The sequence below is a fragment of the Gallinula chloropus genome, assembly GCF_964237585.1.
Source record: "Gallinula chloropus genome assembly, chromosome: 27".
Lineage (NCBI taxonomy): Eukaryota > Metazoa > Chordata > Aves > Gruiformes > Rallidae > Gallinula > Gallinula chloropus.
Genome location: NC_140112.1, coordinates 279,967 through 307,088, shown reverse-complemented (window position 1 = coordinate 307,088; position 27,122 = coordinate 279,967). Strand labels below are relative to the sequence as shown.

Genomic DNA, 27,122 nt, shown 5'->3' with positions numbered 1-27,122 from the left:
TTTGGGGTTAGTGGGGAGGAGGTGTTATCCCAGCCCCTCTGCTTCCTCTGAAGATGCCCAGGAGATGGGAGGATGGAGCTTGTTGCAGGATTGACTGCAACAGGGGGGAAGCCAAACTCAGGGGTGCATCTCAGCACCCCCCAGGCCCCATCTCCCTCCAGGCCCTGATGGAAGAGCATCCCAAATCGATCTGCAGCACCCCCCAAGCCCCATCTCCCTCCAGGCCCTGATGGAAGAGCACCCCAAATCCATCTGCAGCACCCCCCAGGCCCCATCTCCCTCCAGGCCCTGATGGAAGAGCACCCCAAATCCATCTGCAGCACCCCTCAGGCCCCATCTCCCTCCAGGCCCTGATGGAAGAGCACCCCAAATCCATCTGCAGCACCCCACGGGCTGCACCCACCCTCTGATGAGAATCTGTGGGATGGGGATGAGCTGCAAGCCGGGGGGGGGGGGGGGCTGTGGGTCAGGAGGAGGACGCCCACCCATTGAACACCCCAAAAACCGCTGTGCCAGGACAGACCCTTCCCTGCCCTTTGCGGTGTGTGTGACCCCTGTGAGACACCCCAGCTTCCCCTAGTGCTGCCCCCCAGGCCATGTGCTGGGGCTGGGTGGGAAGGTGGAGCCCCACAGTCCGTGGTGGGTGGGGGACCCTCCTCCCCCGGGCACCCATCGCCTGGCGGTGCTCGGTGTGGGGAGGGGGCAGGATGGGTTCGGTTTGTCATAACCGTGGCTGCAGCGGGGGCAGGACGGGGGGACAGACAGAGGGAGCAGGCAGGGGGGATAGGCAGGGGGAGCAGGCAGGGGGGCAGACAGGGGAGGGGGCAGCAGGCAGGGGGGCAGACAGGGGAGCGGGCAGGGGGAATTGGCAGGGGGAGCGGGCAGGGGGGCAGACAGGGGAGCGGGCAGGGGGAGCGGGCAGGGGGGCAGACAGGGGGGCAGGCAGGGGGACAGGCAGGGGGGATAGGCAGGGGGGATAGGCAGGGGGGATAGGCGGGGGGGAATAGGCAGGGGGCAGGCAGGGGGGATAGGCAGGGGGGATAGGCAGGGGGGCAGGCAGGGGGAGCAGGCGGGGGGGCAGGCAGGGGGGATAGGCAGGGGGAATAGGCAGGTGGAGCGGGCAGGGGGGCAGACAGGGGAGCGGGCAGGGTGGGCAGGCAGAGGGAGCAGACAGGGGGGATAGGCAGGGGGGCAGGCAGGGGGGATAGGCAGGGGGGATAGGCAGGGGGACAGACGGGGAGCAGGCAGGGGGGATAGGCAGGGGGAGCAGACGGGGGGACAGACAGGGGGAGCAGGCAGGGGGGCAGGCAGGGGGAGCAGGCAGGGGGGATAGGCAGGGGGAGCAGGCAGGGGGGTAGGCAGGGGGGCAGACAGGGGGGTAGACAGGGGAATAGGCAGGGGGAGCAGGCAGGGGGGATAGGCGGGGGGTAGGCAGGGGGAGCAGGCAGGGGGGATAGGCAGGGGGGTAGGCAGGGGGGATAGGCAGGGGGAGCAGGCGGGGGGCAGGCAGGGGAACAGACAGGGGCAGACGGGAGGGGACAGGCGGCGGGGCTAGGCAGGGGGGCAGACAGGGCGACAGGCAGAGGGGCAGACAGGGGAGCAATCGGGGGGGCAGGCAAAGGAGCAGGCAGGGAGTGGGGGGAAGTGGAACAGGCATCAGCGGCGAGAGCCCGATATAGAGGCAGGGGAGGCCGTTCCTTCAGAGCCCGGATAGCTCAGTCGGTAGAGCATCAGACTTTTAATCTGAGGGTCCAGGGTTCAAGTCCCTGTTCGGGCGAGTGTAGTTTTTCCGCTTCCTTTTTTTTTTATCCCTGTCTCCTCCATCCAAAACCTTTTCCAGGCCCCGCAGGACCCGCTCCAGCTGCCGGGGGGCTCCCGGCTGCGCCCCCGGACGCCTCAGTCCGGGAAGTGACAAAAAGAAAAGGCGGCAAAGCGGGAAAACAGACCCAGCAATGGCCCGAGCGCGGGAAAAACGCAACCGCCCGAACAGGGACTTGAACCCTGGACCCTCAGATTAAAAGTCTGATGCTCTACCGACTGAGCTATCCGGGCTCTGCCGTGGAGCTGCGCGGGCATCCGCTATCAGCGCGGGCTGCGGCGGGCGGGGGAGCGCTGGGCCGGGCTGCGCGGGGGGGGTCGGGCAGGGCTGCGGGGGGGCACCGCGGGGGCTGCGGGGAGGCACCGGGGGGCTCGGGCAGGGCTGCGGGGGAAGCACCGGGGGGCTGCTGGGGGGCACCAGGGAGGCACCGGGGGACTCGGGCAGGGCTGCGGGGGGAGGCACCGGGGGGGCTCGGGCAGGGCTGCGGGGAGGCACCGGGGCCGCGCAGGGGGGGCTCACACCGGGAGAGGCACCAGGGGGGCACCGGGGGGCACCGGGGGGATCGGGCAGGGCTGCGGGGGGGGGCACCGGGGGGGCTCGGGGAGGGCTGCGAGGAGGCACAGGGGCCGCGCAGGGGGGTGCTCACACCGGGCGAGGCACCGGGGGGCTCGGGCAGGGCTGCGGGGGAGGCACCGGGGGGGCTGCGGGAAGACACCGGGGGGCTCGGGCAGGGCTGCGGGGGGGGCACCGAGGGGGCACCGGGGGGGCACCGCGGAGGCACCGGGGGAGGTACCGGGGGGTCGGGCAGGGCTGCGGGGGAGGCACCGGGGGTGCTCGGGCAGGGCTGCGGGGGGAGGCACCGGGGGGGCACCGGGGGGACTCGGGCAGGGCTGCGGGGGGAGGCACCGGGGAGGCACCGGGGGGGCACCGAGGGGGCACCGCGGAGGCACCGGGGGGGGACACCGGGGGGCTCGGGCAGGGCTGCGGGGGGAGGCACCGGGGAGGCACCGGGGAGGCACCGGGGGGCTCGGGCAGGGCTGCGGGGGAGGCACCGGGGCCGCGCAGGGGGGGCTCACACCAGGGAGGCACCGGGGGAGGCACCGGGGGCTCGGGCAGGGCTGCGGGGAGGCCTCGGCTGGGGAGGGGGAGCTATGGGGGGCTCGCATTGGGCTGCGGTGGGTGGCGGGTGGAAGCGGGGGCAGCTCTGTGCCTTGGGGAGCCCTTACGGGGATATCGGCAGATGGACAGACACAGAGACACGCTCCCTCAGACAGACAGACAGACACGCACCCCATACACACCCTCAGACTGACAGACAGACACCCAGACAGACACCCACACCCCCCCATACACACCCTCAGACAGACACCCCCCCATACACACCGTTAGATAGACAGACACCCCCCCATACACACCCTCAGACAGACAGACAGACAGACAGACACTCAGACACACAAGTGCACGCACACAGACACCAACAGACAGACAGACAGACAGAGCTCCCCCCCCACATACCCCCTCAGACAGACAGATACCCCCCCATACACACCCTCAGACTGACAGACACACAGACAGACAGACAGACCTCCTCCCCCCATACCCCCTCAGACAGACACCCTCCCCCCTTCCCAGACAGACAGACAGACCCCACACACACTCGTACCCCCTCAGACAGACAGACACCCCCCCATACACACCCTCAGACAGACAGACAGACAGACACTCCCCCCCATGCACCCTCAGACAGACAGACACCCCCCCATACACACCCTCAGACAGACAGACAGACCCCCCCATACACCCTCAGACAGACAGACAGACACTCAGACACTCAGACACACAGACACCCACAGACAGACAGACAGACCTCCCTCCTCCCCCCATACCCCCTCAGACAGACAGACACCCTCCCCCCTTCCCAGACAGACAGACAGACAGACCCCACACACACTCATACCCCCTCAGACAGACAGACACCCCCCATACACCCTCAGACAGACTCAGACAGACAGACAGACGTGGCCGGGGCAACACGTGCCCTGTTTCCCAACTCGGTCCTCCCCTCCGGTGGGGGCGTTGCCCTCTCCCCCCGCAAAGCCGCCGCCTCCTCTCTAGGCGGAAGTTCCGTCGCGCTCTATGGCGCGGCCTGGCCGCCCCCGCGGAAGTCCCCGCGCCGCCATGTTGCCTCGGCGGGGAAGCGGCGGCGCCGCTAAGATGGTGGAGAGGAGCCCGCGGGGGGCGTAGGGGCCGCGTTCCCCCCCCAACCCCCGCCCCCTCCCCTGGATCCGGGGCTGCGGGGCTGCCTGGGGCCCATGGAGCAGTTGTAGGGTGAGCGCGGGGGCGCAGCGGGGCGGGAGGGGCCTGGTGAGGGGGGTGAGGCGGGGGGGGGGGGGGGGCGAAGGGCCCGTCACGGAGCTGCCGCTCCCGCCGCGGGGCCGGGCCGGGCCTGGGGGCCGCCTGGTGCTGAGGGGGGTCAGCTGGCAGCCGGGGCAGCCCTTCCCGGGCCGCTGCCATCGCGGGCGGAGAGACGCGGGGCCGGCTCGGGGGGGCTGGGCCCAGTCCCGAAGCCTCCCCCGGGGCTGAGGCAGCGGGGTGCCGGCGGCATCGCCCCCCCCCGCCCCCCCGGCGGAGCTGCTGACAGGCTCCTGGAGCGCAGTTCCAGTCGTATCTCCTCTCGGACAGGCTGAAGGAGTTCTTCCTGTCACTGCCAGGCTGGGGGTGGCGGGGGGAGGGTGTCTGAGGGGTCAGGAAGGGCGGAGACATGAGTGGGGCTGCCTCGGCGGCTCTTTTCCAGGAGGCGCCTTCTGCGCTCTGATCTGCCGCATCCCGGAGGGTTTTCCTGCCGCAGGGAGGGTGAAAGGGTCAGAGAACAGAGGCCTGGGCAGGCTGGAGAGCTGGGGAGGGAGGAACCAAATGAGGTTCAACACTATGATGATGCTGAGCTGGGAGGAAGGGATGATTTGCCTGAGGGTAGGGAGGCTCTTCAGAGGGGTCTGGACAGGCTGGACAGATGGGCTGAGCCCAACGGGATGAGGTTTAACATGGCCAAGTGCAGAGTGCTGCACATGGGACACAACAACCCCCTGCAGAGCTACAGGCTGGGGGAGACTGGCTGGAGAGCTGTCAGGCAGAGAAGGCCCTGGGGGTGTTGGGTGACTCCAGGCTGAACATGAGCCAGCAGTGCGCCCAGGAAGGCCAGTGGCATCCTGGCTTGTGTCAGAAATAGTGTGGCCAGTAGGTCTGGGGAGGGGATTGTGCCCCTGGGCTGGGCACTGGGGAGGCTGCACCTCGAGTGCTGGGTCCAGTTCTGGGCTCCTCACCATCAGAAGGACATTGAGGTCCTGGAGCGAGTCCAGAGAAGGGCAACCAGGCTGGGGAAGGGGCTGGAGGGCAAATCCTCTGAGGAGCAGCTGAGGGAGCTGGGGGTGTTGAGCCTGGAGAAGAGGAGGCTGAGGGGAGACCTTCTCACCCCTCCCCTGCCCTGCCAGGAGGGTGCAGAGAGGTGGGCGATGGTCTCTTCAGCCAGGGGACAGGAGATGGGACAAGGGGCAATGGGCTCAAGCTGCCCCAGGGCAGGGTCAGAGCAGATGGGAGGGAAAAGTTCTTCCCTGGCAGAGCTGTCAGGGCCTGGAACAGGCTGCCCAGGGAGGGGGCTGAGTCCCCACCCCTGGGGGTGTTTAACAGGGGGGAGATGAGGTGCTGAGGGATCTGGTTTAGCATGGGATGGGAATGGTTGGACTTGATGATCTTAAAGGTCTTTTCCAACCTGGTGATTCTGTGAAAAGCAAGTGGAGAGTCTGGCACCTGGGGAGGAATAACTGCTGGGATCAGGACAGGCTGGGGGTGACCTGCTGGAGAGGAGCTCTGTGGAGAAGGACCTGGGGGTCCTGGTGGGTGACAGGGTGGCCATGAGCCAGCAGTGTGCCCTGGGGCTGAGAGAGACAATGGGATCCTGGGGGCATCAGGAGGAGTGTGGGCAGCAGGTGACAGGAGGGGATCCTCCCCCTCTGCTCTGCCCTGCTCAGGCCCCACCTGGAGTGTTGTGTCCAGTTCTGGGCTCCCTGGGATCAAACAGACAGGGATCTCCTGGAGAGAGTCCAGAGGAGGGACAGAGATGCTGAAGGGCCTGGAGCATCTCCCCTGTGAGGAAAGGCTGAGGGAGCTGGGGCTGTTCAGCCTGGAGAGAAGAAGACTAAGGGGGGACCTGATTAATGTTTATCAATATCTTCAGTATGGGATGCAGGGGGAATGGGCAGCCCCTTTTCAGTGTCTGTGGGGACAGGACAAGGGGCAATGGCTGCAAGTTGGAGCACAGGGAGTTCCACACCAAGATGGGGAAGGACTTTTCCCCAGTGAGGGTGAGGGAGCCCTGGGACAGGCTGCCCAGGGGGTGTGGAGTCTCCATCTCTGGAGAGATTCCAGCCCCGTCTGGACGCCGCCCTGTGCAAGATGAGCTGGGGAGCTGCTTTGGCAGGGGGGTTGGACCCCAGGAGCTCTCCAGGTCCCTTCCCACCCCTGGGACTGTGTGAAGTGTGATGTGTCTGGGCTGTGGCAGAGCTGACAGGGCCTCTCCTCCCACTTGTTGTCTATCACAACATCACAGAGCGTTAGGGGTGGGAAGGGACCTTGAAAGCTCATCTAGTCCAACCCCCCCTGCCAGGGCAGCATCACCCTGACTAAATCCCACAGGAACATGTCCAGGCACGTTTGGAATGTCTCCAGAGAAGGAGACTCCCCAGCCTCTCTGGGCAGCCTGTCCCAGGGCTCTGCCACCCTCACAGTGAGAAAGTTCCTCCTCCTATTCCCAAGGAGCTTCCTCTGCTCCAGCTGCAGCCACTGCCCCTTGTCCTGTCACTGCCACCCCTGAGCAGAGCCTGGCTCCAGCCTCCTGACCCTTCACATCTTTAGAAACATTCCTAAGGTCACTTCTCCAAGCTGAAGAAGCCCAGCTTGATTTCACACCACAATTTCACCCTTAAGCCCCACTGTGCTTTTCCAGGGCAGAACAGAGTCTGGGCAGTTCAATGGTTGCTGTGTGTGAGCTTCACAACAAGGAGGTGGCTTCAGGGAGGAATAAATAACCCAAAGATCAGATCTGTAACATTTCACACCCAAGCAGAGTCACATCCTGAGTGTCTCCTCCTTCAGCAGTGGCTTGTGGACAGATGTTAACAGGGCTTGGAGTGAACTTTTAGCCATTCTCTTAGGAGCAGAGCAGGAGGACCCAGATGTTCATCAATACAGAGGCTCAGGAGTGAAACCTCACACAGCTCATGCTGTTGGAGATGTGATTAAGATAAGGGTTTATCTCATTTCTCAGTGCTGCCCACAATAAGTGATGATTACCTTCAGTTTGACTCCAGGTCTGAAGTGCTCAGCTCGAGGCAGGAGCAGCACTTCAGGGTGTTTTATAGCCCTTAACCTGAAGAAACTTGTTCTCATGATCTAATCACTTCTTGCTCTGTGCCTGAATGCATTTAAACCCCAAGAAAATCCTAATTTCATGTTACAGCAGAGGTGTGAGAAGGAACCAAGGGAGCACTGCCTCCTCCTAAGCATCCCAGCAACAAATTGTAGCAGCAGCTTCATGGTGATTTGCAGACCAATTTGCCATCCTCCCTTCATTGAACTGAAACAACCAGGTTTGGGGTGTCTCCCTACTTAACAACACCTGCAGGAAAGTGTTGCACAACATTTGTACTTCTTAACTGCTGGTGGTGATTAGCAGGTTTAATTTGGGTGGTTAACAGACCTTTGGGGAGCAGGTGGATCTTTAGCAGCAACAAAACTCAGTGTCAGGTGAGCTGCAGGGTGAAAAGGATGGGGTTTGGAGGAGAAGCTCTGGGTTTTGCTCTGGGTTTTACTTTGGAGCAGTTGCCAAAAGAAAAAGGAACTCTTAAAAAGTCAGTGTTGGGGTGAAATATTACAAACAGTGGCTGTTGATGCCTTCTGCAAGCACCAGAAGCTGTGGTTTAGGGAGGTTTTAAGTCTCTAAAGGAAATTTGACTTAGAAAACAGACAGCTGGCTTGTTCCTGTAGCCTGCTTGACCATATAAGTAGCCAAATGGAAAAAAAAAAACCCACCCAAGGAATTGTTTCTTCATGACTCCTGTGTGATTCATGGTTTCCTCAGAGTCACTGCTCTGCTTTGGTGTCATTTTCTTGTGCATGGAGCTCCAGAGCTGGGGAGGGAACAGCACTGGAGTTCACTGGTGCTTCCTCCAGCTGCCTGCAAATGAGTTGGGATGCTTTATGGTTGTGGGGGTTGAATTTTTGGTGATGGAACAGGTGGGAAAATAGACTTGGAGGGGGAGTTAAACAGTGCTCACTGGGCAAGAAGCTTCTCCAGGGTTTCCCCACCACTGGTGTTCCTGGGCAGCCTGTGCTCAGAGTGAGATTTGCTGTCTCACAGGACCATGGCTGGTGGCCCCTTTCATGAGGGATCTGCAGCCTTGATGTGTTTTAGGGCTTGGGATGATGGCAATCAGTAATGCCAAGGTTCATTTCAGTCAAAGGAAGTTTGTATGACTGAGAAACAAACCAGAAAAATAGCATTTATCCAAGACTGGAGGCAGGGTACTGCCTTGCCAGCCCTTCTCTGATAAACCCAGGACTGAAACAGTTAAAATGAGCTTTGATTGACTCTTAACCCAGGGCTAACAGTCCTTTTCCAGGAATGCTGGGTGGGGAGGGAATCCAGCCTGTCTCCCATTCTGTCTGGGGTTGGTTTTTCACACCAGCTCAAGCTCTTCAGCAGAGGCTGATGGGTTTGGTAACTCCCCCTTTCCTGACCAGCTGGGCTGGAGCCAGGAGCGGTTTTTGAAAGAGCAACTCAGAGCCCAGAGCAGCTGCAGCAGCACTGGGAGCCCAGCCAGGCTTATCAGAGCTGCAGGGGAGGCTTTGCTGAGCACCCTCTGGGGCTGCTGGTGTTTCTCTCCTGCTCAAGGACCCACAGATTCTTGGGAAGGAGCGAAAGGATTTGGGAAACTGAGGCAGCAGCTGACCCATCCTAAGGATCCTCCTGTTAGCAGAGAAGTTCCAGGTTGGTGAGTTTATTTTGAGGTGGTACAAAGTGCAGCTCAGCTTGAAAAGGGTGAAGGCTCCTGTGGGCATTACAGAGCAGAAACCTTAGTTAAAACTTAAGGCCCTGGTAAGGGCAGAGCTGGTTTTAGCTGTTCCAACTCTCTTCTTCTGTGTCACTGCCTAAATCTGATTGCTGTCAGGGTTATTTACCAAACCTGAGTGTTTGACAGGCTTTAATCAAGCTTCCATAAATAGGGTGAGGTGTTTGATCTTTGGGAATGATTTGATTCCTCCTAGAGCTTTGCTTTGGAGAAATGCAATGCTGCAAGGACCACCAGGACCTTCTCAGAGAGCTTTTAATAGGTAAAGCAGGGGAGGGATAGGAATTGAGGGGTTACCAGTGGCTGGTAGCTGAATTGGTGCTAAAGCACAGATTTTGGTCATCACTGAGGTGTCTGACTGCCTGGCAGGGAGATGTTCAGCCTGCTTTGTCTGCCTCTAAAGTATTTAGTTACATTCCCCAGGCATAAATCTGGTTGTTTTGCTTGTTTTCCCTTTTTAGTGTGGCTGATCATGCTGGCTCATGTTCTTTACAGCTCTGGTAATTTTTAAATTCACTAGAGCTGGAGAATTCTGTGAGAGACAACTTGGGTGTTGCTCTGAAAGTCTCTGGCTTCACATTTTCAAGTCTAATTTAAACCACTACATGAGTTAAGAGTGATCACTTCTTCCAGAGTCCCCACAGTGCAAACTTTCCCAGAGTTACATCTACACAGGCAAAGCCAGGAGCCAGACTCTTCAGTTCAGCTCCTGCTCTGGCCTTGATTTAACCAAAAGGGCAGTTGCAGAGCTTGTTCCAGCAGAAGTGGAACCAGATTTACACTGAAATGCAGGTTTTATTGTTACTAGGTCTAGGGACACAGAGGAATTTTACAGCTATAATGGTCTGAGCTTTAGTGCTGAGACTAAGGTCAGGTCAGACCTTTTCTCCAGCAGGTTCCAGTTACTTTTTACCTTCCCAGTTAATTTACACCACCTCTCTTTAAAGAAATAAAGTTTTCCAACCAGTTGTGTGGGGCAGATGGAAGGGAGGGACTGTGCTGTGACCATGAGTCATTACAGATCGCTCTGCATGTCAAGCTGTGCTCTTGGGGTGGGTGCTGAAACTGGGAGTAGGGCTTGATAAATTCTGATAGCTGCAGGATTTCCCCTTTTGTCCCTTTCCAGGAAGGCATCAGCTCCACCTGCTCACAGTTCCCAGCCTGCATGGAGTTTTTTTGGGGGATGAAAGGTGCAGCAGCTTTAGTGTGTTTTCAGCTCTTGTAAAAGCAGGTGGGGAATGTGTTAATCCCTGCCATCAGCACTGGCTGCTGCTCCTCCTTTGTGGGCAGTCAGGAGAGCTGCTGTCTTGTGGTGTATTCTGACTCAGCTTCTAATTCCCCCCTCTGATAAGAGGAGGTGCCCAGGGCAGAGTCAAAGCATCCCCAGTGCTGCAGCACATCTGTCCCAGCTGTTTGTTAGGCACTGGCAGAGCAGGAGAGGGACTCAGCAACTTGAGTGTTAACACAGAATATCTGTGCACCAGGCTAATTTTAAATGCTGTTTCCTGAAGCTTCTAAGAAGTGGAAGTGGTTAGAGGTCTCACAGGTACCTGAAACTTCTCCTTGCAGGTCTGTGCTGTGAACAGCTCATCACTGCCACGATGACAACTCCAGGCTCTGCCCAGCACCCAGCAGCTGAGAGTGCCTGCAGAATCACCCTGGGACAAGTTAACCAGGTAATCATCATTCCCACCTCCCTTCACTGCTTTCTCCTCACTCCAGCAGGAATTTCTTCCATCAAATCAAAGCTCTCCATGTACATCTACTCTACAGTCTGCTCTGCCCTCCTGAGGCCCCAGCTGGAGTCCTGTGTCCAGAGCTGGGCTCCCAGTACAAGAAAGATGTGGGACTGGTGGAGAGGGGTCAGAGGAGCCACAAGGATGCTCAGAGGGCTGGAGCAGCTCCCCTATGGAGAGAGGCTGGGTCAGCCTGGAGAAGAGAAGGCTGTGGGGGGACCTCATTGCAGCCTTCCAGTCCCTGAAGGGAGCAGAGGAACAGGAGGGGAATCAGCTTGTTAAAGGGCAGAGACTGGCAGGACAAGGGGGCTGGAGTGAAGCTGGAGGAGGGAAGGGTGAGATGAGATATTAGGGGGAAGTTCTTTGCAGAGAGAGTGGTGAGGGGCTGGAACAGGCTGCCCAGAGAGGGGGTGGGTGCCCCATCCCTGGGGGTGTTCAGTGCCAGGTTGGATGGAGCCCTGGGAAACCTTGTGTAGCTCCAGGCCTGGAGGTTGGTGTCCCTGCCTGTGGCAGGGGGTTGGAGCTCTGTGATCCTTGGGGTCCCTCCCAACCCAGACCAGTCTATGATTCTGTGATCTAAGTAAGAAGGATTTAACTTGCTGGAATAGGGCTTTTAGCCTGAGCAGTCTTCACTGTCAGACTGATGATTTATAAACATTTTAAAGGGGGAGGATGGAAAAAAGCAGTGAAAATGGGCCATGCAAGGAATTGTATAATGTATATTTATGTGCTGGACATATACTTAGAAGAATATGACATTCTTCCCACTACTGGACTGGCAGTTGCATTGGAGCTTTGTAACCCTGTACACTGAGCTCTGCAATGTCCCCCTCTGCTTTCTCTGGCATCAGGGAGAGTTTGAACATACCATACTCCTGTTATTGACCATTCCTAGAGCATCCCTGGAACAAGCAGTAGCTGCAGCTGCAAGCCAAGGTCACTGTGATAGGTGTGTGGTTTGAGTTCAGCAGCCAGGCTCTGTCACACCACAAACACTAGCTGGAGAAACCTGGTCTGCAAAAGCAGGAAGGTTTAAAACCTTCCAGAGCCAACACATTGCAAAAAGCAGCCCTACAATATGAGGGGTGGAAATAAACTGATGGGAAGCAAAATGATCCTCCCACTTGAAGCTTAATTTAGGAGCTTTGAACTGATGCCAAGTGCTGTGTGAAAGTGATGTATAGACTTGTTTATTCAGCCCACTGTGCATGAAGATGTAAGTAAATAGGCTCTGATATTAGCAGCAAAATATTGATTGCCAGCACTCAGTGTCCCAGGCAGCCTGGGGTAAACACTTCCATTCTGGCTGCACTGCAATAGCAAAGGGCCCATTTAAACATGATCAAGCTAACTAGGTTGCTTCTTTAATCAGAATGAGATGTAGAAGTTGTTACTTGAAAAATCCATTTGAGAGTGGTCATTAGAGAAAGGAATGAATGCAAACACATAATTTCATCTTATTAAAAGCCATGTGCTGATGCCAGCAGTTATTTCAGTTGTGCTGAGCTTTTTTACCCAGTGAAAAAAAAAAAAGCTGCTTTGGAGAAAGAGACTCAAGGCTGGATGCAAAACTGCTCTGGTGGAGCTTGAAAATGCATTTAGCAAACAGCATAATGAGAAAACAGAGCAGGCATCCACAGGGGAAACAAGGGGTTTGTACACTATTAGAAAGCAATGCAACAAATACTTTGCCAATACACAGCCTGATAGCTGAGCAATAGGTTATATTCATGACAAGCAATGAAACCTGCTGCTGGCCTTGGGTGGGAAAGCAGTGCTGCAGCTCAGGCTGCCTCTTGCTGAGATGCTACAAGCCTTCTTCTCCTTGGGAAGGGAAGGTGGCAGCTGCATTTCTGTAGGCAGAGAGGAAGGGTGGGTGTGAGACCCACCTGAACCCACCCAGCATGGCTGGGTGAAGGTTTTTCTCAGCACACATCACATGCCTTGAGAACATTAAGTCCTGTCAAAGCATCTGGGAGGCACATTGTGTGCTGAGGACTGGACTTTCTGTCCTCTGACAGATTGTTTAGTAACACCTGATGGATAAGGAGAACAGGGGGAGGGATTCAGTGTGGGAAATATGTGTGTTAGCATCCAGCCTTGTACACAGTGCTGTAGCATTTGGAGAACAGTGAAGGCTTGCTGATGTTCTTGGGGAACACAAGGCAGCAGATCATGTGGTGGGACTCTCCTAGGAGCTGGTAGAATTCTTGTGGAACAGATGAAGTAGCAGGGAAGCAGCTAGTGAAACCCTGGTGTTTACTCAGGCTGCTTGGGGGTGTGGGTGAGACCTGGAGGGGTTGTGGAGCAGTTGCATCATTCCCCAGGTGCTTTAGATTTTTATATAAGAAAGATTTTCACTGGGGAGTGAGATCCACAGAAAAGACAGGTTCTGATCCTTGGCATTCATTAACCACACCTTCTGTTGATTGCAGCTGCCTAATGATGTGCCTGTCATGAATCCCAATAAATAGCATCCTCCCAAAGGGCTGTGCAGAGCTCTCAGCTGTGCTGCTTGAGGAAACTCAGCCCTGCTGCTCTTGTAGTGGCAATCTGAATGCACCCACATTGCTCCTAATCCTATGACTGTACCTTTGGTGAGTCACTGCCCAGGACTCCATACCAAGGGTCTGAGTTTCCCATCTTCCCTCAGAGGATGAAAGACATCAAAGTTAATGGGAGAATGTGAGTGATTAAAGCTTTAAGAGCTTCCTGTCCAATTCCTTGGCTTTTTTTTTGGGTTTTCTCTGTGTCTTACACTTGAGTCAGAATGATTGTGCTGATTTTCAGTCTTTCTAACCTCTGTTAAAGCATTTGCCCAGGCAGATTAGTCCTAAAAATAAAAGCCTACCAGCCTTTTGGGCTTATTCAGCCTGGAGAAGAGAAGGCTGTGGGGGGACCTCATTGCAGCCTTCCAGTCCCTGAAGGGAGCAGAGGAACAGGAGGGGAATCAGCTTGTTAAAGGGCAGAGACTGGCAGGACAAGGGGGATGGAGTGAAGCTGGAGGAGGGAAGGGGGAGAGGAGAGATTAGAGGGAAGTTCTTTCCAGAGAGAGTGGTGAGGGGCTGGAACAGGCTGCCCAGAGAGGGGGTGGGTGCCCCATCCCTGGGGGTGTTCAAGGCCAGGTTGGATGGGGCCCTGGGCAACCTTGTGTAGCTCCAGGCCTGGAGGTTGGTGTCCCTGCCTGTGCAGGGGGTTGGAGCTCTGTGATTCTTGGGGTCCCTTCCAACCCAGCCCAGTCTGTGGTCAGGAGGTGAGCCTGAGACAAGCAGTGTTTCCCCAGGGCTGTCAGCTCTGTGCTTGGTGTGACCATCCTACACAGGTTCACATGGATAACTCAGGCTCTCCTATCTGTGACAGGCAGGCCTGGGTGCCAGGGTGCTCTTCCTTGTCTCAGCAGCTCCTGGCTCCCTCTCACTCACTAAAACTCTCTGCTCTGTGTTTCAGGTGCGACCCAAACTGCCCCTTCTGAAGATCCTGCAGGCTGCAGGAGCCCAAGGGGAAACCTTCACCCTGAAGGAGGTGGGCTCAGTCTCTGGAGCTCTGCAACCCTGCCTGTCCCTGGTTGCTGGGGGATGTGGCTTTTTGTGGGGAAGGGATGACACTGGCTTTTAATTTTACTGCACTTTGAAGCCCTGTCTGCAAAATAGGGATGGATACTTTATCCATAGGGCTGTTTGATTTGGTTGATGGTAAATTGGCTTTACAGCCCCTGGAGGAATTGGAATAGGAGTGTGAAATATTAAATTATCCTGGAAAAACCAGAACCTTCTTTGGAGAAGGGAAAGATGGGCTGGCCACATCCCTGAGAGTGTGTGGGACCTCCTGTTCAGTTGTCTTGCTCTCTGCTCAGTGCATGAAACCTTTGAAATTGAAGCCTGGTTGATATTTTTTCTTGAACTTTCCTTTGAAATGGCTTGTCAGCTAAACCTCAGAGAGCCTCTGAATTCATTTATTTGGAGATTAAAATGCAATATGTGCACAAGATTAAAAAAATGACACTGACTGTGATTTACAAGAGTATTCTGTCTGCAAAGAATTAAAGGCAGTGGGTTTTCATTAGGAATGTGTCAAATATTCCCACAGAGCCCTGTGACTTATTTTAAACACTTATGCATTTAAATAACTTATTTAGCTTCTAAAAATTCTGTTGCAAAACCAAATTGCATGGTTTAAATGAGGGGAGCTGAGTATTAAATGCAGGTTACTTGTATTGATTAACAGCTTAACATAGTTAGAGGAGGGGTTTTTTGTTTCCTGTAGGGAATGGAGTATGCTTAGCAACTTTTTGGTGACCTTCTCATTTGGGAGGGTCACTTTAGGGGGGTAATGGCAGGTTGGGACCCCCCTGTGTTGTGCTGAATACACTTTGCTTTCTCTTCCTGTGCTCTGGATTCCTCACTGTAGCTGGTAGTGCCCCCTGGCTCTCAGAGGATGTTTCCTCCCCATTCATTTCTGCCTCTTGCAAGCTGTCTTCTGAGGGACAGCACTGTAACTTGGGGTCATCCTGCAGCAATAGCTCCTGAAGTGGGGGCACCTTCTGCCTCCTCCCCACCTGTGTCATTCTCTTCTTTCCTCTGAGTTGAACAGCAGCAGTCTCCATCTGCAGCTCTTGCTCAGGGAGACAGCCCAGATAAAGTGTTAGCACAAGGTCATGTTTCTGTTTAATGTGGGATAGCAGAGTGACTTTTTTTTATCTATCTTGGCCTCAATTTTCCTTCTTGTTAGGGGTTAACAGTTACAAACCTTGTAGCAGCATGGTAAAGCAATACTTTTCCCTTGGCTGGGGGGCACCAGTGAATTGTGGATGTGGGTTAGAAGGTGTTTGTATTTGACTTGCACTGTAGGGTCTCAGGAGTATTGTCAAATAAAGCAAATTTCCAGGGTCTTTGGTGGTTTTGCTTTCAACTGCAGGTATGGCTAATGGGGTGTTCTGTATCCTCAGGTTATGCATTACCTAGGACAGTATATAATGGTGAGGCAGCTATATGACAAAAGGCAGCAGCACATGGTCTACTGTGGAGGAGACCAGCTGGGAGAACTGCTGGGACTGGAGAGCTTCTCTGTAAAAGATCCAAGGTAGGAAAAAGTGACCTTTCATGTGTGTTGTATTTATTACAGAGGTTGCAGAGACAGGACACTGCTGTTCCCTGTGAATACCAAGTGCCCTGCTCAGTGGCTTACTCCTGATGCTTTGACAAGTTGAGTTTAGCACCTTTGTTCTCAAGAGCCAGTTCTGAGTGGCCCAGGCAGTGAGCTGCTTGAGGTGACACCTTTTCCTCCTTTGATCTCACACTCAAGTGAAAATCTGCATCCTTCAGATAAGTTCTGAGCTAGATTTTCCTGTAACAAGCATTTGGGAGTAGCAGAAAAAACACAGTGTGCTTTCCAGGGTCTCTGGATAAGAAGAGAATCTCTGTCCCTGGGTAAGAGAGTGATGCTGTTTGGTTTTGCATGTGTACTCAGCTGGTTTCCTTCTCTCCCCCACAGCCCAGTCTATGATATGTTGAAACAGAACCTGACTTCTGCTGCTATGGCAGGTAGGTTTGTCACAGTGTGGGCAAGTATATTCAATATAATGTTGATGTAAGTTGGGTAAGTAATGACATTCAGGAAAGAGAACTGTTTCTGAGGTTGGAACAAAGTGCTCATGAAGACTTTGACAAGGCAGTCTCTTGGAGTGTGTGTCTCCTCTGTGTGTCACCCATCAGTAGCTGTGGTCTGTGATCAGTTAGCTGTCTGAGTAACCTGGCTGCCTGTGACCAGTGCCAACCCTTGGAGCAGCAGATGTGCTGTCTGGAAGCACACTGACAGATCTAAATGCTGTGGCTGTGCAAGTCACTGTGGCTCAAGTGTCCCACCCCAATCATTACTGATTTCTCAGCCTTTCCTCAGGTTCACAGCACGTTGTGACTTCTCACTCACACCTTGTTTTATACTCTCATAACCTTGAGACTTCTGAGAGTGCTGGAAACCCAGCCTAGTTCTGGGAGCCAGAGAGCTCTGGACTTTTAATTGACCACTTGAACCTTGTTCCTTTCCCATCACATTTATCTACATGAAAAGCCCTTCAGACATCAAATTCATTCTTTAAATTAATCCCAGCTGATGGGTTGCTTACAGCCAGTTTCCACTGAGTGGCTGCTCATCTTCATGTGGAAAAAAAGAGTAATCTGATGAAACTTCATTGTGAGGAAGCTGCACCAGGAGAGCTGTGGAGTCATGTGCCATCCTTCCTGGGGTCTCTGAGCAGCTAATATGGACTCAGTGCTTCATGAGGGTTTAGACTGTTTTTGCACACTAGCATAAAAGCTTGTGCAAGTTCAGAACCTGAGAGAACATGGCCTTTAACTGCTTAGCCCTCTGCTTTGAGCCATGTGTTGGTGCCTCAGGGGTCTCCCTGCTGTCTCCACTTATAAAGAACCTTCTTAAGCAGACTCTCCTCTAGACACCTGCAGAAGAACTGTGTGAGTGCTGTGTCCCTCACTGGTGATGCTCTGGCCTCCTCCCTGCAGGCAGTAATGTGTGTGGACAGCAAAGGATCCCAGCCAAACACTCTCTCTGCTGCTCTGTCCCCTTCCACTTGGTGTGTGTACGTGGTGGTGTCTGTGTGCCTGGGTGTGAATGTATGCTCTACTCATGGTGTAACCTATTTTTAAACCTTCCAAAGGAAATACTCTTCCTTTAGGGACGTGATCACTGAGTTATACCACTGTGTCTGTGTGTGTGTGTGTGTGTGTGTGTGTGTGTGACTGCAGAATGAAACAAGCTTGGCAGACCAAACCTCTGATGAACACTTAGCAAGGACTCTAGCTGTTGTTTTTCCTTTATAGAAATAACTAGAAGCCCCACAGGGCTTGAAGAGGTCTTCACATCCTGCTTGTATTCATTAGCTTGTATTCATTAGCCAAATCAGTGCTTATCAGCACATCCTTTGGCAGCTTATCTCAGTGACTGTAGAAAGAAAAGTGACCAAAGGACATCTTGGTAATCAAATCAAAGCTCTTGCACAATGCTCTTTATGGGATGGTGTCCTTACATGGCCAGCTTTCACTCAGCTATGACTCACACCAGGTGTGTTTAGCAGTACCTCACTTTAAGGGCATTTTGTGTTCAGTTCCTAGTCTTTGCTCACTTGGGAAGAGGAAACCTTCCAGGAAGTGGAGTGTCTTCCACACAGTGTTTAAGGCTATTTACAAAGTGTCAGAAGGGTTACTTCTTCTGGTGCCCCTGTAGTGCCAAAGCAAGTATGGATGATCCAGTTGGCTTCTGTTTTCCTTCAGGTGTTAAACAATCAGTGAGAACAGGAGCTGTAGGTGCCAGAAAGGAAGAAAGGAAGGCTGAACTAGTGCACAGAGGGCAGAGAACACAGGATGTAGCCATGGCATTTGTAGGTCTGTGTTTTAATCTGGTTTATGGACCCCTTTGTGGTCCCTTTTTCTGCCTCTAACAGCAGTTCCCAGTGTCTACACCAGAGCTGTGATTCATGGTGCCACTGGGAGTGTTGGTGTCTGCCTGGCATTCAGCAGGGAATTTCCCTGCTAATTGAAAGAGGAGCCATCCTTGCATCTTTTGTTCTCCAGCAAGCCATTCTCTTCAAAGGGGAGACTTTCTAAGTGCAGCTCTCCTATTATGTAGAAAGACTTCTCTTAATTTGATTATTCTTCCTATTTAGCTTGGCCTTATTATTAACTCTTGGGGCCAGCACAATCATCTGCACTAAATTGCCTTATGGATGTGCACACAGTTACTGAGGGAGGAGCTTGCTGTGCATGGAATTTTCCTCCTTTAGTCTCATCATTGTTTCTCAAGCCCACACCCTTTAAGAAAGGCCTTTTTCCTACCTCAGCCTAAGCTGAAAGAGCTGGGTGTCCTCTGGTATTTATAAAAATGCAACTCTTCTCTGTTCACCTTCTTCAGCATGGACCTGATCCAGCCTTCAAGTGAGAGGCCCCACGCTCTGCTCTGGCTCTGGGCTTCTGTTTCCACGCAGACCTCTTGTAGAAAGGACCTAGAGTTTGTGGTGGCAGGACAGTTTTTCAGCTTGAGAAGAAGGCTCTTGCATGCTGTGAGGTTTCATCATGCTTCATCTCTGAGGAGGCACAGATTCCACAGGCAAACACCACCATAGGTACCTAGGAAAGCCTGGGGAATGCTGGAGAAACACCTCTCTAGGAGACAGCCAGGAAAAAAAGGCTCTTGCTTCTCTCTCAAAGGGTTACTTAGAGGTCTGCCAAGCCTGGCTCATTGGTTGCTTGCTGAAGCCCCTCTGTGTTGTGAGAATGGTTATTACCAGGGAAGGTTTTTTCTTTTGTTTTACCTGCCATCTAGATGCTGCACAGAATCTGGCACAGGAACAGAGCGTCGATAAGCCAAGCCAAGACCAGCTGAAGGTAAACCCACTGCCTGGTGGTTTCTTTTGTTGTACAGAGTGCCCCTTCTCTGTACCTGTGCATGGTGGACTGCCAGAACTTTGTGCTGCTTGGCTGCCAGGTCCTCACCTTCCTGAAAAGTTCTTGGGAGTCCACAGGGCAGGGACAGAGTGACCCTTCTCTGTTCTCTTCATAACAGAGTACCAGTCTCTGAGCGCGTTTCTCTGGGGTGTAGCACTTCTAGTCCTCAGTCCCTCCAGCCTGCTCTGTATTTTCATGTCTTTCCCCCTCTCTTCCACCCCCTCTCTGAGTAGGAATTGCCAAATAATTAAGCTTTCTAAACAGTGTGACCAGGTTTTGTGTTCAGTAGGATTGTTTTCAGATGCTTTCAGGCAGAATCTGAAGCCTAGGAAAAATCTTTGCACGTTCAGGCCTGTTTCCAGGTATATTTTGGGATTTGGGTAGGCTGATCCAGGAGGGATCTGTTCATACTGGGGCCCAGAGGCTCACAGAGATCACAGCATTACCATGGTAGAGGTGGCAACTTTTGGACTTTTTGCCAATCCTAAGATTTTTCCTAGGTTTCAGGTACATTGTTTGTGCTGATGACAGATGCATTAGCTGCCTTCAGGGGTTAGTAGTGTGTAGTTTTTGTTCAGAAGCTTTTTATTTCTCTTCCTAACTTCTTGGTCTCATACTGCAGCTGGTGACTCGGAATAGAAGTGCTACATCCCCTTGTCCCTATAAGCTCTGATGGACTAACATCTGCTTTTTCCTTCCTCTGTGCAGTTTAGTCATCAAGAAGGTTCTGACCCTGGCATGATGGAGGGTGAAAGTAATGCTTCTGCTTTGTCTACCTCAGAGCAAAAATGTGAGAATTATGAAGGTGAGTGCCAGCTTTTCCACAGTAACACACTATGTATGAGCTCTTCTCCTTCTCTGGTGTGACACGAGCTCTGCATCAGCAGAATGCTGGAGAGGAGGGTATTGGGAACCTGATAAAAACCTGTTTGTGGAATATAATGTTACACTAAAGATTGTGAGAACTGCAGCTCTTCACCAGAGGTGTTTGATGATAGATGTGTTTTCTAGCTTGCATATTTGGTTTCATAAATAAACAAAAACTTTGAATAAAAAGGCAGGTTAAGCCCCCAAAGCACATCTATCACTAAACAATGCCATGAAAAATCTTACAGGCCTTGCTGAGGGGTGTTTTAAATGCTGAAATTATACTTGTGTCTGTTTATCTTCCCAAGGGACTCTCTCCTCCCATTACACAGAACACAGCCTGAGCCATCTACAGCCATTCCCTGCAAACCAAACAGGGAACTGAATAACAATGGATGTTTTTATTTTTTTCTATCCAGTTTAAGTGTAATACAGCTCCTTCATATTTAGACATGTCCTTTGGTGTAATGTCTGGGGATTTCTTGCTGGTTCACTCATGGATTTCTGATGTTATGGAAGCAATTTCCCCTGTTTTTCTGCTTTCTATTCTCACGTCGTTCTCATATCAAGGAACCTGATTTGTAAAAACCCAAATCTTCTTTGCAAGTGTGGGTGTTTCCAGGTCACATGAGAGCAGAAGATATTTTCCTGGCTGCATGTACAAGGGAGGTAGAAACAGTCCTTGTCTGGGCCTTTGAAACTCCTGGCACTGAAGAGATTCAAGGTTATCTTGAAATTCACCCTGATGAGGTTAGGATTGTAGACTAAACTGCACAGGCCAAACCAGAGGCTGAAACATGGGCTTATGTAGGATGAGTTCTTACCTTCCTGCTTCCTATTTTGAGCCTGGTTTTGGAATTCAGGAGCTTCCGTCACTGGCAATTTGAACTGAATTCAAACCAGTTCTTGCTGCATCTTAAGTCACTTGAGAAATCCACTCAGCATTGACTTGGGTCGAGCTCTGGAAGAAGTGTTTGTGGTTCTGTATTGAGTCTTAAGGTAAAGCTAAAGAGAACCTGTACCATTCTGGAGACACTGGGAACACTGGAATGCTTCCCTGTCTGCTGATGGCTGTGCAGTGACTGTTCTGCCAGGTTCACCTGGGGAGATACACGAGTAGAGATGTGGGGCAGGTCTGATGTCCCAGTGCACTCATACAAACCCCAAAGCTCTTGGCAGTAGCTGGCTGTAAGGAGCAAGAAAGGTCTCTAAGATCAGACAGGGCCAGATATTTTCTTTGCTAGTCTCTTAAATAATGTAGGTGTGGCATGACTTAGATTCTACTTGGCTCTTACAGACAAAGACTTAATAGAAAACCTCTCTAAAAGCAAGAAGCCTAAACTGGACCTAGTGTTTGAGGAATGGGATGTAGCTGGTCTTCCATGGTGGTTTTTAGGCAACCTCAGAAGCAATTACAAGTCCAGAAGTAATGGATCAACAGATATTCAGACTAACCAGGTGTGTAGACATTTTAAATAGGTGCACTGTACTCTTTTTCCTCTTCTCTTTTCAGTTCCAAGTGAATAAAATATCCTTGTTCTTTCTTTCCCCTTCCCACTCCAGGATTTTCAACCTCTCCCTTGTGTGTTCCTGTCCCAGCCTTTCACATCAGGTTACCTTTAGTCTTCTTAAATAACCCAGGCATGCTCTGAGGGCTGGTGAGCCATGGGTGTCCTTCACACCAGAGCATTGGTTGTACCACAGGAGCTGCCCCTCTTCTGGGTGCCAAGTTGCTGTTGCAGATGGCTGTGGCGCGGTGGCCAGCTGCTGTGTGGCCAGCTGCTGTGTGGCCAGCTGCTGTGTGGCCAGCTGCTGTGTGGCCAGCTAGTGAGGGGAATAAGCAGCAGTTGCTTGGAGAAAGGGGTGTCTTTGTGAGAGTAGTGAGCTCCCCTTTCCTCTCCCAGGGGCGACTGGAGAAGTTGAGAAGGTTCTTAGTGAGGAGAAAGGGGAGAGAGAGGCATCCACTGTGGTGGTGGCTGCGGTGCTGGTACTTCTGCTGCTGGCAGCCTGAGCTCTGAGCAGTCTTCTCCTGTTTCTTCTTCCACAGGATGTAGACACTGCTGTTGTTTCAGATACTACTGATGATCTGTGGTTCCTCAACGAGTGCCTGTCAGATCAGAGCAGTGCTGCAGTCAAGGTGGAGACGGTTGACTGTGAGGAAGTGAAAGAAGGTGACAAAAAGGTACCTCTCCAGACAGCTCCCAGCTTGGCCTTGGCTATTTGATCTCCTGGAAGTGCAAAATCCTTTGGTTTCCATCTGCCTTTTTGGTGCTGTGCTGGTTTGAGAGGAACTAGGTAGATCTAGAACCATCCAGAGATGTGCTCAGAAAAGGCTGTCCCCATTCCCTGCAAGGGGTGACAGCTTTCCTCTCTAGCCAGTCTGCTTGGGTTTGAGTTTAAACATGTATTTGCCAAGCACAAACTTAATTTAAAATTAATTAAAACTCCAGCTGCAGCTTGACTGTGTTTCTGTGAGACATCTGGGAGACTAAGAAAAGAAGAGGGAAATCCCACTTTCTGTTGTGTTGCCATTCTGGGTGAGAGAGGCTGAGGCTGCTGAGAGGATTGGTCACAAGTAATTATTCAGATGTGTGGTAAAAGGATTGAATTAATGATTTCTACCCTGGGAATTAGGGCTGCTCAGATGTGTATGTGCTTGTATCTATATGATTCTTGCCTGCATCAGAGAGAGGTATGAGTTGACTGAAGGAGTATTGCCCAGCATAGTTGCTAACAGCAGCCTGGAGTAGATACTGGACATACAATGGCTTTTCATTCACTCATAGAAATAGTTTCATGGTGGTTATGTAGCTGGTTTAGCTTTGGTGTGTGGTGCATCATAACCCAGGGTATTGCACCCCTCTAACATTTCCACTCTTTCCAGGTGACTGAGGATGCACGTGTGCAGGAATTTGAGGATTCTCAGTGCTTAAGTGATGACACAGATACAGAAGCTGCTTCTGAGGTAGGGCTGTGCTGCATCCCAGCTGTAGGTTGGACATCCACAGCTCAGTCCTGGAACTTGGGGTGGTTTGGGGCATTTTTTATGGCAATGTCAGAGAATTTATAGCAAGGAGGGGACTTGGACTAGGAGGTGAAGGTCCTTGTTTCTACATGGTTCATTCCTTTTGAATCAGGGTGATGATGTAGTGTCAGCATGGTCAGCTGCTGGCTTTTAACTGGGGATTTCACTTGTCCCTTCACACCCTCAGGAAGTGGATGAAGATTAAGCCCTGTTTCCAACACAGTCTTCCTGCTATATGAAGTCAGTATTGGCAACATCCATGTGTGTTTTAATAAGGTTAATTCTGTATATTGGCCTCTGAAAGGAAGTCTGGAGTCCTTAGCAGAGATTTGGAAATCTGAAGCAGGCACTTTGTAATCACTGAAGTGCTCATACTCCAAAAAAATCTTGGTAGTGGCAACATCTGTGTCAGGATTGGGGTTTCACAGAGTTCTGGGTGTCCAGGGCAGCTCTGAAGCTGTCACTTGTTTTGTGGTAGTCTCTGGGATAAGAAGAGAATCCACTTCTCACCTCACCCCATTTTTCTGAGCTACTTGTATGGCCTTTGTCAGAGCCCAGAGCCTGCCTACCTGCTGGCATGACATCTGTGCCTTGTGGTGCTTCTCTAAGGACACAGACCACAGCTCTTTTCCCTGTTTAAATAGGAAAACAAAGTGGAAATAAAGAACAAACAGCAATTCCTGGAGCTGTCACCCCTCCCACTGCCCAGTTCCTCTTCTGAACTCTCACTTGGGGGACATCAAATTTGTGTTGGTTCATCTGTCCTTTTTTGGTCCCACTCTTGCAGGTTTTGTTGTAAATCATCTGTTGTAAAGTCTGTTGTACTAATCTCTGCAGCTGATGGCACCCACCTTCTTTTTAGCAGAGTGTTTTAGGCACAATATTCTAGACATGATTTTCCTGCCTGACAAATGAAGATGCCTCTGGCATCAGGACAGCTAAACCATGGGCCTGAACTTGGGCAGCTCTTGCCCTTGCTATGTGGGGTAATTAAGTAAGCTGCTATTAGGTGTGTGGGTTCTACAGATGCAAAGTGATTAGTGAGTCTGGGAAATCCATTCCTGACTGATTCCACGAGCTCTGCCTGAAGTTTACTGAAAATCCAATAAATTGCACAGCTTGAGAACACTGGACCCTTCCAGAGAGCTGAAGGAGGAGGGACAGATTTTAATGCTGAAGGGATCTGCATCTGCAGCCAGTGCAGGGATAGTCAAATCTCTCTTGTGGCTTTCTGAGGTGCTGATAACCAACCTAGCAATCCTGCAATCCCAAGCTTATACCTGGGAATAATTATTCCACCTGGAATATTGTGTCCAGTGCTGGGCTTTCTGGGATAAAACAGACAGGGATCTCCTGGAGAGAGTCCAGAGGAGGGACAGATGATGAAGGGCCTGGAGCATCTCCCCTGTGAGGAAAGGCTGAGTGAGCTGGGGCTGTTCAGCCTGGAGAGAAGAAGATTAAGAGGGGATCTGATCAATGGGTATCAATATCTGAAGGGTTGGACACAGGGGCCGTGGGCAGCCTCTTCTCAGTGTCTGTGGGGACAGGACAAGGGGCAATGGCTGCAAGTTGGAGCACAGGGAGTTCCACACCAAGCTGGGGAAGAACTTTTCCCCAGTGAGGGTGAGGGAGCCCTGGGACAGGCTGCCCAGGGGGTGTGGAGTCTCCATCCCTGGAGAGATTCCAGCCCCATCTGTCCCAGGCACCCTGCTCTGGCAGGAGGGGTTGGACCTGATGAGCTCTGGGGGTCCCTTCCAACCCCTACAGCTCTGTGATTCTGTGCTCTCTTTTTAACAAAGCTTCTTCCCAGCTTTTCCAACGTAGAGGGAAGGAATTGCACACAGGAATACTCTAACCTGCTGCTGTTTTTGTCTGCCCCAACCCTTCCCCAGGACTGCTGGCAATGCACCAAATGCAAGAAGTTTAACTCTCCAGGCAAACGGTACTGCTACCGCTGCTGGGCCCTGCGCAAGGACTGGTACTCAGATTGTCCCAAACTGCCTCATTCTCTTTCTCTCTCTGCCATTGATTCTATGCAAAACAAAAAGGAGGAGGAGGAGGAGGAGGAGGGGATAGATGTCCCAGACTGCCGAAGGACTATTTCTGCTCCAGTTGGCCAACCCAGAGACCTCTATGTGGTAGAAAACAAATCACGTGTAGATCCCAACAGCTCTCTTGAGTCTTTGGATTTGGCAGGAGAATGTGAAAGCAAAGAGTCCCTGCTGCATTTCACTGAGCATAAAAAAGAGGAAGAAATACAGTCTTTAGAGAGTATAAAAAAATTACTGAACCCTTGCTTCTTATGCCATCACAGACCACGGGATGGGAATATTGTCCATGGAAGAACTGCTCACCTTGTGGCTTGTTTCAGGTGTGCAAAGATGCTGAAGAAAAAGAGATCACCTTGCCCAGTGTGCAGGAAAGACATTGAGATGGTGATCAGGATTTTTATGGGGTAGTTGGGCCAGTTTGGACCTTCTCCACCAAAAGCTAGCACACAGGTTTTCTTGCACTCACACAAACCCTAACTTTAGAGCTCAGCTGGTGAATACCAAAGAGAATTAAGATTCAAACCTGACCAAGACACTGAGGAATTCTCTGCATTAAAAATGAAGCAGCATCTACTTTTTGATAGCAGTTGGAATTCAAGCCCACAGGGAGCAGGCACGTTGGGACCCATGGCCTGGCTTTGCAATTAATTGAGTCTTCTAATCCCAGTTTAGTGATGGGATTCTCTGTTCTGACAACTGCTCCTTGCAGAAAGCAACTTCTGGAAAGTTGCAACACCTTCTAAGGGGTAATATATATATATGCAGGGGTGGGAAAGAGGGAAGGAGGAGTAGACCAAGGTGTTTGCAATTTAGAGAAGCCATTTCTCCAAGGATCAGTTCTCCTGAGGGCAGCAAGAAGTAAATTACCTGGTTTCTCAGTTATTTGGGGTTTGTTTAATGGAGGTTTGTTAGGTAAGGTGAAGGTCCTCTTGCTCCTAGACTTGAAATAAGTCCTCCCAAACTTTTTACTCCATAACTATCTCAGGTCACATATCAGATGGCAAAATAATAGGCTGTTCTACTTTGCTTTGAGTCTTTTAATTTCTGTTGATTCTTTTGTTTTCATTGAAACACAGTTCCATCTTGCATAGCTCTGATGAAGCCTGTCCAGTGTTAGAGCAGGCTCTGGTCTGCCAGCTGGATTAAAGTATAGCAACTCTGTGTGTTTGGGGATGTTCTTAGAGCTCTGTGCTTGTAGCCCCACCACACCTTCTGTCTGCCCCATTCCTTCAGGCCAGTTTAGATCAAAGGATCACTTTGAGAGTGCCTCGTGGCTTTAAAGACAAGATAGGGGGCAAAATGATTCCTGTGAGGCACTGATGGCAGCTGGTTAGTCTATGGACTGTGCTTGGTGCTTGGTTTTTTTTTAACTTTAATGTTCTTTCCCTGTGTTTTAACACTTCAGATCTGTTTGCAGCGTTTTCCATGTCCTTCAGAGCTATGCATGGTTCCTCCACCACCTGTTAGAACATCTAACCCTCTTCTGAGCTCAGATCCTAGAGCATGCCCAGGTCTTCCTCAGCCTCCCTGTTCTCCAGGGCTTTGGAATGCCTGCATCATGGAGCAAGAGCAGTAGTACCTTCACCTTTCAGGCATTTGAGTTCAGTCCATGCATGGAATAAACCCTTACCTAGAATTCCCTCTCTAGCCTAGGAAGCAGATCCAAAGACAGAAGATAGTGTTTATCCCTGGGTGCTTCTCTGGGCTGTTTCCCTCTTGGTTTCCACACTCCTTGTGCTGGTCCAGCCCTGGAAGGGCCCAGAACCTGTCCAGCAGAAGGTCAGTTGTTGTTACCCTGCAGAGATGCCAGACTAGATGCTGAGTGCAATCACAAGAGTCACATCCCCTTTGGATTCTGCAGGGCAGTGTGATGAGTTCTGTGTTGGCTGTAGCTTAGAATTGTGTTGTTAGCTGTTATGTACAGTTGTATTTGGAGGATAATTGTCTGGATGGAGTTTTGGTGCACTATCTCTAAGTCCTTGGGAGTCAGTCCACATGGAAAAAGGTGACTTCTTGTTCCCTTGGCTTAAAGGGCTGTTAAATTGCT

The 27,122-nt window shown here is 52.1% G+C and overlaps 1 protein-coding gene across 1 annotated transcript; it reads left to right on the top strand.

Annotated features, from left to right (window-relative positions):
• The first annotated feature begins 4,125 nt into the window (after window positions 1–4,125).
• On the top strand, window positions 4,126–25,793 carry MDM4 (MDM4 regulator of p53). Its single transcript, XM_084276086.1, has 11 exons — window positions 4,126–4,147; window positions 10,513–10,619; window positions 14,127–14,201; window positions 15,625–15,758; window positions 16,170–16,219; window positions 19,011–19,072; window positions 19,841–19,937; window positions 21,297–21,457; window positions 22,047–22,181; window positions 22,884–22,964; window positions 24,917–25,793. The coding sequence occupies exons 2-11, from the start codon at window positions 10,545–10,547 to the stop codon at window positions 25,481–25,483; spliced, it is 1,437 nt and encodes a 478-aa protein (XP_084132212.1). The 5' UTR covers window positions 4,126–4,147; window positions 10,513–10,544; the 3' UTR covers window positions 25,484–25,793.
• Window positions 25,794–27,122: the final 1,329 nt, after the last annotated feature.

Coding starts and splice junctions, on each gene's coding strand:
- MDM4 (XM_084276086.1), top strand. CDS start 10,545: ATGACAACTCCAGGCTCTGCCCAGCACCCAGCAGCTGAGAGTGCCTGC. Junction 16,220..19,010: donor GACTTCTGCTGCTATGGCAG/GTAGGTTTGTCA, acceptor CCTGCCATCTAG/ATGCTGCACAGAATCTGGCA. Junction 21,458..22,046: donor CAGATATTCAGACTAACCAG/GTGTGTAGACAT, acceptor CTTCTTCCACAG/GATGTAGACACTGCTGTTGT.